Source organism: Elephantulus edwardii, unplaced genomic scaffold (assembly GCF_000299155.1).
Source record: "Elephantulus edwardii isolate Elephantulus edwardi_28Jun2011 unplaced genomic scaffold, EleEdw1.0 scaffold00249, whole genome shotgun sequence".
Lineage (NCBI taxonomy): Eukaryota > Metazoa > Chordata > Mammalia > Macroscelidea > Macroscelididae > Elephantulus > Elephantulus edwardii.
The window spans coordinates 553,013-569,942 of NW_006399999.1; the positions used below are offsets into that span (position 1 = coordinate 553,013).

At 38.0% G+C, this 16,930-nt stretch overlaps 1 protein-coding gene across 1 annotated transcript in view; it reads right to left on the reverse strand.

Annotated features, from left to right (window-relative positions):
* LOC102845938 (X-linked interleukin-1 receptor accessory protein-like 2-like) overlaps positions 1 to 16,930 on the reverse strand; it is a gene marked incomplete at its 3' end in the record, with an annotated part of 94,799 nt that overhangs the window by 1,570 nt on the left and 76,299 nt on the right. The window contains exons 3-4 of the mRNA XM_006899252.1: positions 3,964 to 4,117; positions 3,045 to 3,154 (exon numbers count right to left, since the gene is read on the reverse strand). Coding sequence (XP_006899314.1) covers positions 3,045 to 3,154; positions 3,964 to 4,117 — 264 coding nt within the window. The remainder of the gene's footprint in view (positions 1 to 3,044; positions 3,155 to 3,963; positions 4,118 to 16,930) is intronic.

Sequence of the window (16,930 nt, forward strand, 5' to 3'; positions counted from 1 at the left end):
CTGCCAGAGAGGCAAGGCCTTTGGTTTAACAGTAAAACTCTCTATTAACTAGATCTCCAGAGTCCCCACAATTGGCGAACAAATGATTCCTGAGGATATGAAAAGTTCCATGAGAAGACTATAATAGTCAGGGATAATTAGCTACATATTCACAAGAGAACAGATTAATGTTTCCCCTAAATAGCCAAATAACATTTCTAAAGGGCTGCATAATGTCGTGTAAATGATTTGCCAGGTGAATGGTGAACGACCTTCTAAATATAGTTAATTAGTGCTATTGCTATTGTTGATTGCCTTCAAGTTGAGCAGGACTCATAGCACCCTATGAACAAAAGGCCCGAAGCCCTTTCATAGGTATCAACATTTATCAAAGTTCATAGAGTTTCCAGAGGCATGTGATTAGTGCTAGGTTCCTATTTATGTACATGTTTTGGAGGCTTTGACATTCTCAAGGAAGACTTTCTCCTCTAATCCCAGAAGACCCTATCATAATCCTCTCTTCCTCCTCCATCCATTATCATCTGCTCTACAATATCATCATTATGTAATTAACCCTCCCTTCTCTTCTTACTACTTTAGCTAGCCCCTGCACAATTTTAATGTGAGAATAAAGGGGGGGGGACACCTTAAAAATAGCAACTAGCTATATATAATGTGCTGCAGGAAATAAAACTATCTGGAAATGACCTAAACATATTATTATGTATGTCTTATTAAACCTGTCCCTACTCATCTCCAGCCTCCAAAGGAATAAAAAAATAAAAATAAAATCACACAGGCCCATTATGAGTCACCTAATTTTGGAAAAGTTGAGTTGAAATCAAACGCTATCTTCATGTATTAGGAAAGTTAACTATTTAAAGAAATGCTATGGTGAATAATTTTAAATGGGGAAAAACTTTATATATAATGATCTTCTCTTTTATAATTTTTAAATATCTGGATTTTTTCATACCTGATCGTCTTAAAGTAGTAGCACCTACATACACTAGAAGAGCATTTGCTTTACAGAAGAAAGATTTCTCAGAGATTCATATTCTCTCTCTCTCTCTCTCTCTCTCTCTCTCTCTCTCTCTCTCTCTTTCTCGTGCCATCTACTTCCTAAATAACACGCCTCCAGAAACTCAATGAACTTTGATAAATGTCGATAGTTATAGAGGGGCTTCAAGCCTTTTATTTATAGGATCACTATGAGTCATGCTCTACTAGAAGAAAATCAACTGTCTATCTATCATCTATCTATCTATCTATCTATCTATCTATCTATCTATCTATCTATCTATCATCTATCTATCACTCTCTCTCTCTATCTATCTACCATCTATCTAGAATCATTTGCTGTTGTTAGGTGCTGTTGAGTCAGTACAACTCATAACAACCATCTGAATAAAAGATCTGAAACCTGTTCTACCCTGTGCCATCCTCCCACTTCCTGACACTCAAGAGCCCATTGTGTGTGAAAAACAATGTATATGAACTTTGTAAGTAAGTAAAGCAGTATTTTTTTAAGAGCCCATTGCAGCAGTCACTTTGTCAATCTACCTGGTTGAGGGTCTTCCTCTCTTTTGCCAACCTTCCACCCTTCCCAGTGTCATGTCCTTCTCCAATAAATAGTACATCTTAGCAACATGCCTAACATATGTCTCCAAAGAGCACTCTTGTTGCACCCTCTACCAGACATATTTGTTCTTTTGGCCATCCATGGAGTGTTCAGCGCTCTTCTCCAACAACACAGCTCAAAGGCATCAATTTTTTTTCTTTGCCATTCTTATTCATTGTCCAGCTCTCAGATGCATAGCAAGTAACTATGGCTTGAATCAGATGCACCTTAGTCCTCAAACTGACATCATTACTCTTCAATACTTTGAAGCAGTCCCTAACTGCATATTTCCCCAGTGAAATGTGTCTCTTTATTTCCTGACGGCTGGTAAAAACGGCGTTAATTGTGGATCCAAGCAAGAGGAAGCTATTGAGAGTTTCAATCTCCTCTCCATCCAACATGATACTGCCTATCAGTCCAGGGTAAGAATTTTGTTTTCCTGACATTGAGATTCAATCCATACTGAAGGCTGCATTCCTTGATCTTCTGCAACAAGTGCTTCAAGTCCTCCTCATTTTCAGCAAGCAAGGTTGTGTCGTCATCTGCCTAACACAGGTTAATGATGAGTTTCCTTCTAATCTTGATGCCACACTCCTCCTCAGAGAGTCCAGCTTCTTGGATAATTTGTATGGAGAGAGAATGCAATCTTGACACACTCCATTTGCAATTCCAAACAATGCAGTGTTGTGATGCCATATTTGCATAGCAGCCTCCTTGTCCAGGTATAGATTCTGCATGAGCACAATCAACTGTTCTGGGATTCTTCCCATTATTCTCAATGTCAGCCACAACTTGTAACAATCCACATAGTCAAATGCCTTTGCATAGTCAAAAAAGTACAAATAGACATTCTTCTGGTATTCCTTACTTTTAGCCAGGATCCATCTGACATCATCAATAATATCCCTGCCAATGCCTCTTCTAAATCCTGCTTGAACTTCTGGCAGTTTCCTATCTATGTACTGTTCCAGCCATTTAATCTTAATTGAATGGTAATCTTAAATTAGTGGTTTTAATCTTAAATTAAAGCAGATCACCAGATCTTCCTCCCATAAAAGACACTAAGTTGGTTGGAAATGCCACCCTTTCAGTTTGCAGCCATCTGCCATCATTTGTGCCATCTGTGCTAAAGCTCATAAAAATATCACTCACTTATAGAGAATTTTGTTAAATTATATTAAAGATGCAACTATATTTATACTTATATGCAACTATACTATTTAATTATAAATAGTATCCCCATTCTAGAGAAGACCTACAAGTATATTTTATATACAGGTTTTTTCTCATTGCCATCAAGTTGGAATCAACGCATAGCTGCCATCGAGATAATTCCGAATCAAGAAGTGCCTTCATCAAGTTTCCAAGGGTGTAAATCATAGTGGGAGCAGACTGATGCATCTTTCTCCTGCTGGTGAACTCAAAACTGCCAAATTTTAAATACCTTAAAAGAGAGTCCCAACTGCTGACTGGGTTTTCGCGTTTGCCTTTTAATTTGCAGCCAACTATCGTCATTTGTGGCATCAATGCTGAAGCTCATAACAATAATACACACTTATAAAGAATTTTCTTTAAATTATAATTAAGAAGTAATCCAAGATTATTTAATTATAAATAGCATACCCATTCTAAATAAGACCTACAGGTATATTCTATATACACGTTCTTTCTCATTGCCATCAAGTTGGAACCAACTCATAGTTGACCTCTAGTGGGTTTTTAGGAGGCTAGAAATTGCATAGGAGGAGGTTTTCCATCTTTCTCCCTCAAGGTTGATGGTGGTGTCAAACCACCAGAGAAGTACCACCTTTGAGTTAACATTGTAATTCTTATAGACTCTATCTCTAGTGCTCCCTATTAACAAATTAAATCAACATAAAAGAAAGGTTCCAGTATACATTTTCTGAGAAGCTTAGTAGAATCAAGTTAAGAACCTTTTATCAAGGCAGAGAACATACATGCGGCAACTCAGTCTTTGGTCTATAAATCAATTGTTCTTCCAATTCCACATATTGCTTTTACTCAGCGTCATTTATACTGAGCTTCCCAATTGCTTGATTTATAGCCAATTCTACATTCACAGCAAGCTGGTTCTTCATAAAAAATTCTTTATTTCACAAACTCAGTTATATTTAAATTCTCATTTGGGAGCTCTGGTGGCCTAGTGGCAAGACGCTGCACTGCAATCCCAGAGGAACAAGGTTCGAATCCACCAGATGCTGTGCCGGAGAAGGAGGCACAATATCCTCCTGTACCAGTCAGATCTGATTTGACAGTACACGCACACAAAATAATAAAAAATTTTTTTAAAAACCTCTTTTTTAAATTCTCATTTGCCATAATTGTGTAGAATCAATTCCTACCTGTAACTTTTAATTCAGTTGTCCGTCTTACAAGTTTTCCTTCATATTTAATTTCACAAGTATAATTTCCACCGTCTTCTTCTTGAACGTCCTGGATTAGAAGAGTGTTTCCTTTCTGTTTTACTATGCTTCTCCACATTTTTGGCTTGCATTCCTGCAGAGAAAATAGTTGAAAGTAAGAAAAAAGTAAAAATTCACATCACTAGTTCTTAGTACTGGCAAGTTAGTACTTTCATTATTTGTATGTCCTGTTCTTTAATTTCCAGAATATGTCACAGTTAACACAAATGTCTTTTTTTGTGTCCAACTAAAATATCATAGCTGGTATACTAAACGCCACTTTAAAATCTAATGGGAACCTGAAAAGATGGGGTAATAATGGGCATAGATCAATGGTGATTAATTTTATAAAACACGAAATACAGGAATAATTATATTAAACATAATGTGAGTGAAGGAATGTGTGAAATAAAATGTACATGAATAAAACACAATACATAAAAAACTTTGTATGCAAAATTGTATGTAGAAACTGCAAGGGGCTAAATATAATTATAATTACCAGGTTATTTCTGTTTGACAGAGATATTTTCTAAGAGTCTTAAGAGGATTTTTTTATTTCCTTCAGCCACTATTTGAACTTGCGAGTAACTGATGATCTGACCCACAGTTCACCCTGGCCTAGTTTTGACTGACGACACTGAGCTTCTCAAACAATTTCTTCCACAAATAAAGTCAATCTGATTCCTTTGCAGCCCATCAGGTGAGATCAATGTGAAAAGTCATCATTTTTTGTCTTCTTAAAAAGATATTTAAAATTAATAAATCATTGTAAATACACAATTCAATAATTCTATTTCCAGCCTCATTTCTATCATCAGTCCTGTATTTTCCAGCTACTGCAACTATCCTCTTTCTTTTGTGTTCATAGGGTTTTCACACACTGCGTGGTTAAAAATTGAGAAGGGAATGTATCAGGGTTATATTCTCTCTCCATACCTACTCAATCTGTATGCTGAGCAAAATAACCAAGAAGCTGGACTCTATGAGGAGGAGTGTAGCATCAGGATTGAAAGGAGATTAATCCATAAACTACATTATACATATGACACAATCTTGCTTGCTGAAAGTGAGGAGGACTTGAAGCACTTGTTGTAGAAGATCAAGGAATGTAGCCTTCAGTATGGATTGCATCTCAATGTCAAGAAAACAAAGATAAAAACAATGAACTGATAGGCAATATCACAATGGATGGAGAATAGGTTGAAACTGTCGACAGCTTCATCTTGCTTGGATCCACAATTAACATCCTTGGTACTAGGAGCCAGGAAATAGGGAGACACATTGCACTGGGTAAATCTGCAATTAGGAACCTCTCCAAATTATTGAGGAGAAATGATGTCAGTTTAAGGACAAAGGTTTGTTTGATTGGAACCATAGTCTTTTTGATCACTTGCTATGCATCTAAGAGCTGGACAGTTAATAAGTATGCCAGAAAAAGAATTGATGCCTTTGAGCTGTGGTGTTGGAAGAGAGCACTGAACATCCCATGGACGGCTAAGTGAACAGATGTTTCTTACAGAGGATGCAGCCAGAGTACTCTTTGGAGGCAAGAATGACAAGGCTTCACCTCACATACTTTGGGCATGTTGCTAGGAAGGACTAGTCCTTGGAGAGGGACATGATGTTGGGAAGGGTGGAGGGTCTACAAAAGAGAGAAAGACCCTCAACTAGGTGAATTGACACGGTGACTGCTGCAATGGGCTTTTGTGTGTCAGGAAGTGTGAGTATGGTGCCGGATAGAACAGGGTTCAGATCTTTTGTTCATAGGGTCTCTATGAGTCGTACTAGACTGGATGGCACCTAACAACAACAACTTAAGAGGATAGTGTTTAATTAGTCACATAGTATATTCAAGGGGAGATTTAGGCAGCAATCAACATTCATAATAGGCTTTTACACTGGGAAAAATGTCTACAATGATTTTATTAATTATTCTTTATAGAGGAAAATCCCTCAACATTCTTTCACAGACTTAGTCATCATAGAATTTAAGCATGTGTGCATGTGTATCTAGGAATACAGACCCAAGACATTTTCTAATATCACAACTAGATAAAATGAGGGCACTCTTAATGGTAAGAGCGTGGAGATGACATCCACTTAAATCTAGGTGTTAAAGCAAATATTCCTACTGTCCTTGTAGAGAAAATCTTGCTATTAGATTGAACTTATTTAGAGTTTAATATTTAATTTTATCCAAAGGGTAACAAAAGAGCTCAGGTAGTGTAGCTGTAACGGGCTAGACTTCTAACCAAAAAGGTGACAGGCCAAATTCACCAGTTGCTCCCTGGGAGAAAGACAGGAAATCTTATCACCTTCAGATTTATAGCCTCAGAAATTCAATAGAGAGTCACTATGAGTCAGACTTTATTAGGTAACAGTTTGATAGAGATTGATAAGGATGTTGTAATAGCTAAGAAAGGAGCATGTGGTACCTAAAGTGCTTGGCTGCTAACTGAACACATCAACTGCTCCAGGGGAAAAGGGCAGTCGCCTTCCTTATAGAATAATTCAACATACTGTTTAATTAATTCTGACCCATTGGAACCCTAGGTGGGAGGACACTGTTCATCTTTTTCTTGCAGAACATTTGTGGTTTCAACAACTGACTTTTATTTAGCAATGCAATATATAATGGACTCTGACACCAGAACTCCTTCCTTAAGGACCACAGCCTTGGAATCCTTATGGAGCAATTCTACTCTGTCCTAAAGGCTTGGAATCATTTGGTACCAACTCTGTATCAACAGGTTTGGTTTTTCAAGTACATATCTAAAAATAGTCAACCAAGGAGTTGTGACATTTCGGTCATTTTATCAAGCTATACTTTAGATATTATTACCCCAGTAAGTCTACCACTCAACCCATATGTCCAACCAGAGTAGTGTCTAAATGCCTAACACACACCAGTAGACTCACAGGAGGTGGCTGTAATGGAGTGCTGATTAATTAAGTTAAAATTTTTATCATCTTAAATTTCCTATCTGTAAGTTGAGGCAATAAAATAAATTTATTATCAGGCAGATGATACTTGAATAATAACTGAGATCATTTTTCCATATGCCCAAGAAAGGATGGTGTATATTGCATTTGCATCTACCTCTTCTCCATCTCTTTACACATACCCATCATGTACACAATAATAGAGTGAATCCATGTCCTCAATTCTGCAGCCCTGAGAGAGAGAGAGAGAGAGAGTGTTTGTGTTTGCAGGTGCACAAGCAAAATTATATGGGAGAGCGGGTGCCATCATTTATTAGTTTTTCACTGTAACATTTTTTCTTTTATGTTAGCAGGTTTGACAACAAAACAAAAAATGGCAGTTAAAATCGTGGGTGTAATATTTAAGAGATATGCTTCCTTTATGTCCAATACAGCTACCCACACACATTGTCAGAGAGCAAATAAAAGTAAAACTATCTAGGGCAAATAGATACAAGGCTGCTTCACCCTCTAGGGTCTTTCTGAAGAACAGTTAAGGGTCTGTCTGAAATTATATTACATACCATGTCTAGCAAGGTTTATCACATATATGAGATTTGCTACTGAGTTAAACCTTGAGATATAAGGTTTCTGGGAAAAATAAGAAGAAAGTCCGAATTTAGAGGAAAAAAGTCCAATCCAGCTGCCACTGTTGTCATGCAATATAACTTACAATTATCTTCGCATTGTTTCCAACTCTAATAGCTTCAGATTTCTAAAGAATCATTCTGAAGGTCATTAAATAAAAATATGGTCCCTTTGGGTGTTCTGAAGGGAAAGAAAAGTAAAAACTGAGCTGCTGTGCTTCCAAAGTGGGAGTTGGAAAAGCAGCCTACACAATAATTTTTTTCAAAGATGAATGGCAGAATTTTCTATTGTCATTTTTGGGGGAAGTTCATATGTAATTAATTCTAAACATTTTCTTTCTATGCTTACTGTTTTGTCCCTCTCATTTTCAAGAAATTGCAAATTAATAAGTATAATAAGAATTAGAAAAATATAAAGAACAGCCTTATGTCTTAACACACTTTTTGAATAGGTGCAAAAAGTCACAAATGCTTTCCAAGTTGCTATCTAGCCTCATAAAGGATTCTTTACACCCAGTAAATCTTTTGAGAGCCATGACATAGGAATATATTGTCTTCAGGTCACTTCAATATAGATGAGTGGGCAAAGTGGGTTTAGAATAAGACTATGTGCAAAGCTGTGGTTCTGTCAAGTTCTGTAATCCTGAGCACATTTGCTTAACTTCTCTATGTTCCTATTTCCTAATTTGAAATATGTGGCTAATTATGATCACCACATAAACAATCACTACTTAGAGGATGACAGGATTTATTCACTACACTCTTGTTGCACAGTACTATGTACAGAAGTCATTGAGCAAAGAGAACTTGTTGACATGTTCCTGGTCCTGGATTCTGTTTCCTCAGAACTTCATACTCGGTTTGTGGAAATTGGCTCTAATGGACTAATAGGTAAAAGAAAAATCTTCACTAAGGAATTAATCACACTCCACCCTCTAGCAAATGTAATACTTACTGAAAATCCATAGCTCCTAAAAGGCAACTCTGGTACTAACCCCAACAGGTTAGATAGAGGAGCTATTTTGGGGGAAGAGATGTCAGATTGCCCTCTCTACATACACATCTCAAGCTTCCAAAGAACACTCTGTTGGCTTTCCTATCTATGTCTAGGTGTTCCTATTATGTCTCCATTCAGGCTCTCACTTGCAGTGTTTCAACTTTAACCCAGCAGCTGCTGGGGCTTGCTGCTATCAGTTTTCTTTCTCTCTTGATCCTTCCCATCACTTTATTAATGTAGACAGGTGGCATTCCCAGATATCCCTGCCCCAAATCTGTTTAATTTCATTCTGACAGCCTCTTAGGCAAAGGAGACTGAAACACATGGGTCAAATCTCAAGCTGGGTGTTTATCTAAGGTAAAGACAACCACTAAAGCCTCAAATATAAGCATTGACGACAGTCTATAATTTATCTATTATTTAAAGCCTCAGAGTTATTGAAATAAACTTTATCAACTTGAAAGTTTTACTCAAGGTCAGCGTTGCTGGAGGTGCTTACATTCAACAAGCAGGTCCAATTCATGCCTTGGCTATTTCCTCACTGAACAATTTCTTATAGGACATCATTACTCAATAATTACAATACCAATCCTTAACTTTCAGCTTCCTTTCTTCCCTCCCAGCCTCTCTGTGTGGTAGATGTCACTTGTCAGCAGTTGCTGAACTGGGAGCCTGAAATGTACACTAGAGACATCTGTTGACCTAAATCCCTTAAAGAGAATCTGATGACAGCCACATTGAGATCTGGGAGTCTCCACCCTAAAATATTCAACATTGTAATCACAGTAGACCCCTGGTGGTTTGGCTGCTAACTCAAAAGTCAGTGGTTCTAACTCACCAGATGTTCTGAGGGAGAAAGACGTGGCAACTGGTTTCTGGAAAGATGTACCACCTTGGAAACTGTATGAGGCAGTTCTGCCTTGTCCTGTAAAGTTTCTATGATTCTGAATTGCCTAAATGGCACTGGTTTTGCGGTTCTTCTCCTTTGCACTCCAGGTCTACTTCTAAGAGATCATCTTCATTATATTCACAGGTGCTTTCTAATTAGTTTGGTGGCTATATTTACTTTAGTACTATTCAAAGAACATGACATATTCCTAATGGCCAGAACATTAGGGAGACTAACTTAACTCTTTTGAATCTAAATCTTAGCCATTAAGTAGCTGTGCAACTATAATGCAATCATGTAGCCTCTGCTTCTTAAAGCATTCAACATCCACTTAAGTCCCTCTCCTCTCCCCAGAAGACTCATCCACTTAAGTCACTCTCCTCTGCCCAGAAGACTAGACTATAAGATCAGATATCCAGATATGTGCTTGAAAGTCTATAGGGAATATAAATTTTTACTTACCTAAAAGACAAAAGAGGTGGCTAGGATTGCCATTATAAACAGTATATCAACCTTTCTCTTTTCAGTCCTGTCTCTACTCCAAGTACTAGGGCAATCCATTCCAGGGATTCTTTCCTCTCTCTAACTCTATTTTGCAACTTTCTGTATTGGTAATTCTAAGTTTATGTTGGTAGCACTTAAATTGATTGCTTCCTGTTGTTGTTGTTGTTGTTATGAGTCATTCGCGACTCATAGCGACCCTATGTACAACAGCCCTAAACTCTGCTCTGTCCTGTGTCAATCACACTGTCTCTGACAATCCCATCCCAATTAACACAGTCACTGAATCAATCCACCTCATAGAGGGCCTTCCCCTCCTGGTCCTGTCCCTCCACCTTCCCAAGCATGATGTCCTTCTCCAAGGACCGGTCTCTCCTTACAACATGTCCAATGTCTTTTAGACGGAGCCTCAGAATCCTTGCCTCCAAGGAGCCACCCGGTTTAATCTTTTCCAGAATGAATCTGTTTGTTTTCCTAGCAGTCCATGGTACTCTCAATACTCTTCTCCAGCACCACAGCTCAAAGGCATCAATTCTCCTTCTATCCTCCTTGGTCATTGTCGAACTCTCTGATGCATAACGAGTGACTGCAAAGACCATGGCCTGTATCAGATGCACCTTAGTCTCCAGAGTGACACCATTGCTCTTCAGTACTTTGGAGAGGTCCCTAACAGCAGACTTTCCCATCGCAATATGTTTTTTCATTTCCTGGATACTCGTGCCAAGACTGTTGACTGTGGAGCAAAGCAAACTAAAGTTGTGAACAATCTCAATCTCTTCACCATCCATCCTGATGCTGTCAATTGGTCCAGTGGTAAGAATCTTTGTCTTTTTTACATTGAGCCTCAATCCATATTGGAGGCTGCAGTCCTTGACCCTCTGCAGCAAGCACTTCAAGTCCTCCTCAGTTTCAGCAAGCAGGGTTGTGTCATCTGCATATCGCAGACTGTTGATAGATTGCCCACTAATCTTGACCCCACATTTCTCCTCACAGAGTCCAGCCTGCCGGATAATCTGTTCTGCATACAAATTGAAAAGGTATGGAGATAGGACACATCCCTGGAGTACGCCCTTCCCAATTTTGAACCATGCAGAGTTCCCTTGCTCTGTTCTAACGACTGCCTCCTTGTGCAAGTATAGGTTTTGCATTAGAACGATCAAGTGTTCTGGGATTCCCATTCTTCTCAGAGTCAGCCACATTTTGTTATGATCCACGCAGTCATTCCTCTGGTATTTCATGCTTTCAGCTAAGATCCATCTAACATCAACCACAATATCCCTAGTACCACAACCCCTTCTAAACCCAGCCTGGACTTCTGGCAGTTCTCCGCTGATGTGTTATTCCAGTCATTTTTGGATAAGCCTCAGTCGAATCTTGCTTGCATGTGAAATCAATGAGATTGTTCTATAATTTAAGAACTTAAATTGTTGAGTCATACATTTGGGTTGAAATTTTAAGCTGCATGTTTTTGAACACACTACTTAATCTATCTCAGTCTCAGTTGCTTCTGTAAAAATATAGATTATAATACTATTTATCTATTGGGATAATTACAAGATTAATCAATTAATAATCATGTAATTGGCCTACAATTTAGGGTATCATACACTGAAACAACTTAATAAATATTACAAGTGTATACTGCTTAACATTTCTGGCATGTTAAATGAAATAGTATGTAACATAATTAGGATGTTGTGTGAACATAATATTAAAACCTTATGCAAGTATGTTTCTGCTGTCCTAGTTGTTACAGCTGTTGTCAATGTTGGAGATGCTGGCAGAGGCTAGAGTAACTGGTAATCACAATAGCAGCAGCAGCAGCAGCAGCACCAGCACCAGCACCAGTAGCAGGAACAGTAGAGTAAGAGGAAATCAGGGGAAAAAAATTACTAATGTCTTTAAAAACCCTAAACCCAGACTCTTGCAACACTGAACCATGAATGGGGAAAAAATAAGTGAGGCAAAGGACATAGATCTGGTTGTCAACTTTCAGTCTTCGTCCAAGGTAAGGTTGTGGTAGCAATGACAGAGGCAAAGGCAGTGAGGCCAGGGCTGTAGGTTTCAGCTTTTCCTGTGGAACAGTGGATGGGCAGAGTATTCTGTTGCCTCCTTGTTATGTTTTAGGTTGTTATTTTCTTTTCTTTTTTATGGGTGGAGGGAGGGAGGGAGGGGTGGATAAAGGGAAGGGGAAAGATCGGTAAGTTGGGAGCCAGAAGTAGGAAGCATAGTTGGAAAACTCGGACTTGGCAAAAGAAATAAGGCTGGGACTAGAATGACAGAATTCCGTACATTCAATGATTTATTCATTGTAAATACCTTTTATAAGTAACATAAACGCAGACTATACACACGGATTTCACCTGATGGAATGCACAGGATCAGATCAGTTACATCTGTGGAAGGACTCATTGGAGAAGTTCAATATCAGCATTGGAAATGAGCCAGGTGCTAATTTCAGAACAGATTATCAACTACTAATATCTAAGTTCAAATTAAAGCTAAAGAAAGAAATAAAATACACAGGAATCAAAATTTCATCTCGAGTCTATCCCACCTGAATTTAAAAACCATGTCAGGAACAATTTGAGTCCTTAAACACTAATTACCAAAAACCAGATGAGCTGTGGAAGGATATCAAGAATATCATCCATGAAGAATTCTAAAGAAAGGTCCTTACAGAGGAAGAAGTAAAGACCAAAATGGATGCCAGAAACGACTCTGAATATTGCACTAGGTTTCTGAGAAGCCAAAGCAAAGGGAAGAAATCAAGAAGTTAAGGAGCAGAATAGAAGATTTTAAAGGGCAGCTTGGAAAGACAAAGCAAAGTATTATAACAAAATGTGCAAAGATATGGAGTGAGAAAGTCAGATGGGAGAAACTCATTTGACATTTCTTAAACTGAAGGAACTAAAGAACAAATTCAAGCCACAAGTTGCAATATTTAAAGCTGCTTGGGAGAGAATATTAAATGATATAGGAAGTATTAAAAGAAGAAGGAAGTAGTATACAGTCACTATACCAAAAAGAATTGGATGGCTCAGAAGAATTTGAAGAAACAACTTGTGATCAAGAGGCAATGATAGTGAAGGAGGAAGTGTATGCTGCTCTGAAGGACTTAGGAAAAAATAAGGCCCCAAGAATTGATGGGATATCAATGACATATTTTAATAAACAGATGCTTCCCTGGATGTGTTTACAATATTATGCCAAGATATCTGGAGGATAACTACCTGGCCAACTGACTGGAAGAGATCCATATTTATTCCCACTCAAAAAAATGTGACCCAATTAAAGATGTGGAAATATTGAATAATATCACTAATATTACAAGCAAGCACATTTCTGCTGAAGATTATAAAAATATGACCGAAGCAGTACATCAAAAGAGAACTACCAGAGATACAAGTGAGGTTTAGAAGAGGTTGTGGCACTACAGACATTATTGTCAATGACAGATGGATCTTGGCAGAAAGCAAGGAATACCAGATGAATGTCTATATGTGTTTCATTGACTATGCAAGGGAATTTGACTATGTGGATCACAACACATTGTGGCTAACTTTGAGGAGAATGGGAATCTCAGAACACTTGATTGTGCTCATGTGAAAACTATAAGTGGACCAGGAAGCAGTCCTCGGAGAAGAGGAAGGAAACAATGCATGGTTCAGGATCAGGAAAGGAGTGCATCATGGATGCATCCTGTCTCCATACCTTTTCAATCTATATGTGGAACAGATCATTTGGGAGGCTGGGCTTCATAAGGAAGAATATGGCATCAGGATTGGAGGAACTCTCATCAACAACCTGTGCTATACAGATGACATACTTTTGCTTGCTGAAACAGAGGACCTTAAACACTTGCTGCAGGAGGTCAAGGACTATAGTCTTCAATATGGATTGAAGCTCAACATCAAGAAGACAAAGATTCTCACCACTGGGCCTATTGGAAGAACCCTGATAGATGGAGAAGTGATTGAAGTTCTTAAAGCTCCACAGTCAAATCTTGACACCAGCAGTCAGGAAATCAAAAGATTAATTGCACTGGGAAATCTGCTATCAGGGACCCCTCCAGAGTACTGAGAAGCAACGATGTCAGTCTAGAGACTAAAGTACACCTGATCCAGGCCATAGTTTTGCAATTACTTGCTATACATCAGATAGCTGGACAATGATTAAAGATAAAAGAAGAATCAATGCCTTTGCATTGTGGTGCTGGTAAAGAGTCTTGAGCATAACATGGATCACCAAGAAAACAAATAGGTCTGTCTTGGAGAAGGTGAAACCAAGTTTCTCCTTGGAGGCTTGGTTTTTTGAAGCTATGTTTTACATACTTTGAGCACATGGTCAGGAAGGATCAGTCCTTGAAAAAAGACATCATGCTCAGAGGGGTGTAGGGACAGGGCAAGAGAGAAAGACTCCAGATGAGGTGGATTCATACAGTAACTGGGGCAATGGGAGTAGGTGTGCTGGAGTTAAGGAGACTGGCTCAGGACAGGACAGGCTTCAGATCTATTGTACATAGGGTTGCTATGAGTCACAGGTGGCTCAACAGCCCATAACAACAACAACAACAACATAATAATAGAAAGAAAATTCACATGTAACCTCATTACTAAGGTGGTAAATCAGATCCATTAGTTTTATCATAAATTATTTACACTTCATTGCTGATATCCTATTGAAGTTAATAAGGTGTCTGGCTTAGAAAAGGAATAAAAGACTTACGAAAATAGTGTGCTCAGTAAGCAAAGAGGATGCATCAGTGGCTTCCTTAGTTTAATAAAGAAAATATATCTCATTTATCAAGTTGTCCTGAAAATATCATGCTAGATTATTTTGCTTTAACATTTAACTCCTCTTCATGCAGTGTCAAGAGGAAATGTTAAAAATGTAACCACTCTTCTTAATTCCTTTGCTGAGGTTACAGGTCCTTTCCTCATAGTCCTTACATTTCAAGGACAATTAGAATTGACACAACTTAGTCATCTTTATAAAAATGTCCCAGCATCACCTGATGGAGCTATACTTTCTTACCCCTCAAGTCTCCCATCATATATATGGCAGGCTATAAAATTCAAAATAGGTAAGATTAAAATTTAGAGAGAAAGTAAAAGGTAAATATGTATAAAAGGAAATAAATTAAGAATTACACATATTTGAAAATATGGTTTGAAAAATAATCATGTAATACTCCTACTTTCCATAGTTAGAACATGAGAGAAAAGACATATATTTCTAATTATCTACATACACTTGAGTTAACTCTGGACAAGAGTGTGCTTTGCTGTGCACTATGAAAACTGTAGTAAAATCACTGGTAAAGAATGGACAGAATGCAAAGTAGACAGAGCAGATTGTCAACTATTGGAACTATGGAAAGGAAGTATTTCTCCAATATGCCAAGTTGTTGTTGCTGTTATGTGTCATCTAGTTGCATGCAATGCATAGCAACCTTATGTACAACAGCTCTGAACCCTGCTCTATCTTGAGCCAATTTTATTGTCCCCAACACACCTATCCCCAGTAACCTAGTCACTTAGTCAATCCATCTCAACCAGGGTCTTAGTCTCTAGCATTCTCTCCACTCTTCCAAGTATGATATCCTTCTCCAAGGACTGGTCCCACCTGACCACATGCCCAAAGTTATGTCATACAGATCTTCAAAATCCTTGACTCCAAGGAGCAGCCTAATTTCATTCCCTCCAGGACAGATCTGTTTGCTCTCTTAGCAGTCCATGGTATATTCAATACTCTTCTCCAGCTCCCCAACCCAAAGACATCAATTTTTGATGTATAGCAAGTAACTGCAAAGATTTGGCACACCTTAGTCTCTAGACTGACATCATTGCTCACACAAGGAAAACCTGTTAATATACCTATCATTCAAATTTATACACCAACAATCAGAGCCAAAGAGGAGGAAATTGATGGTTTTTACCAACTGTTGCTATCGGAAATCGACCGAACATGCAACCAAGATACCTTAGTAATAATGGATGACTGGAATGCAAAAGCTGGGAACAAGAAAAAAGGATTGGTAGTCAGGAAACATGCGCTTGGTGACAGAAATGAGGCAAGATACAGAATGATAGAATTCTGTACAATGATTTATTCATTTGCAAATATCTGTAACACAAAGTGGCTATACACATGGACTTCACCTTGTGTCCTACACAGAAATCAGATTGATTACATCTGTGGGAGAAATTATTGGAGAAGCTCAATATCAGCTGTGAAAATTAGATCAGGTGTTGATTGTGGATCAAGTCATCAACGACTTGTATGCAAGTTAAAACTGAAGCTAAAGAAAAGAAAATCAAATCCACAAGAACCAAAGTTTGACATTGAGTCTCTCCCTTCTGAATTTAAAGACCATCTCAGGAACAGGTTTGAGTCCTTGAATACTAATGAGTAAAGACTAGAAGAGCTGTGGAAAGATATCAAGAATATGATCCACAAAGAATGCAAAAGGACATTTTGCAATTTTGTAATGACAAAGACAAAGGAAGAAGACCAAGATTGATATGAGAAGAGACTTTCAATATTGCACTAGAGTTCTGAGAAGCCAACAAAGGGAAGAAGTCAAGATGTTAAAGAACTAAACAGAAGATTACATGATGCAGTAGTATGGTGTAATGGCTAAGAATGTAGGCCCTGTAGCTATACTGTTAATGTTGAATCACTGTGATTTTACTCAGTTTTTTAACTTCTTTGATTCTCCAGTCACTATAAATGAAGTTACAGAGAGGAATAATATCAACTTCATATGGTAGTCTTATTGACTGATTAAACTATCCAAGTAACTGAAATTGAGATTGACATCTTTTAAGTACACAGTAAATGTCAGTTATTACAATGATTATGTATCGATATTATTATACTTATCTGTGTTTCATTGACTATGCAAAGGCACTTGACTGCTTGGATCATAACAAACTGTGGTGA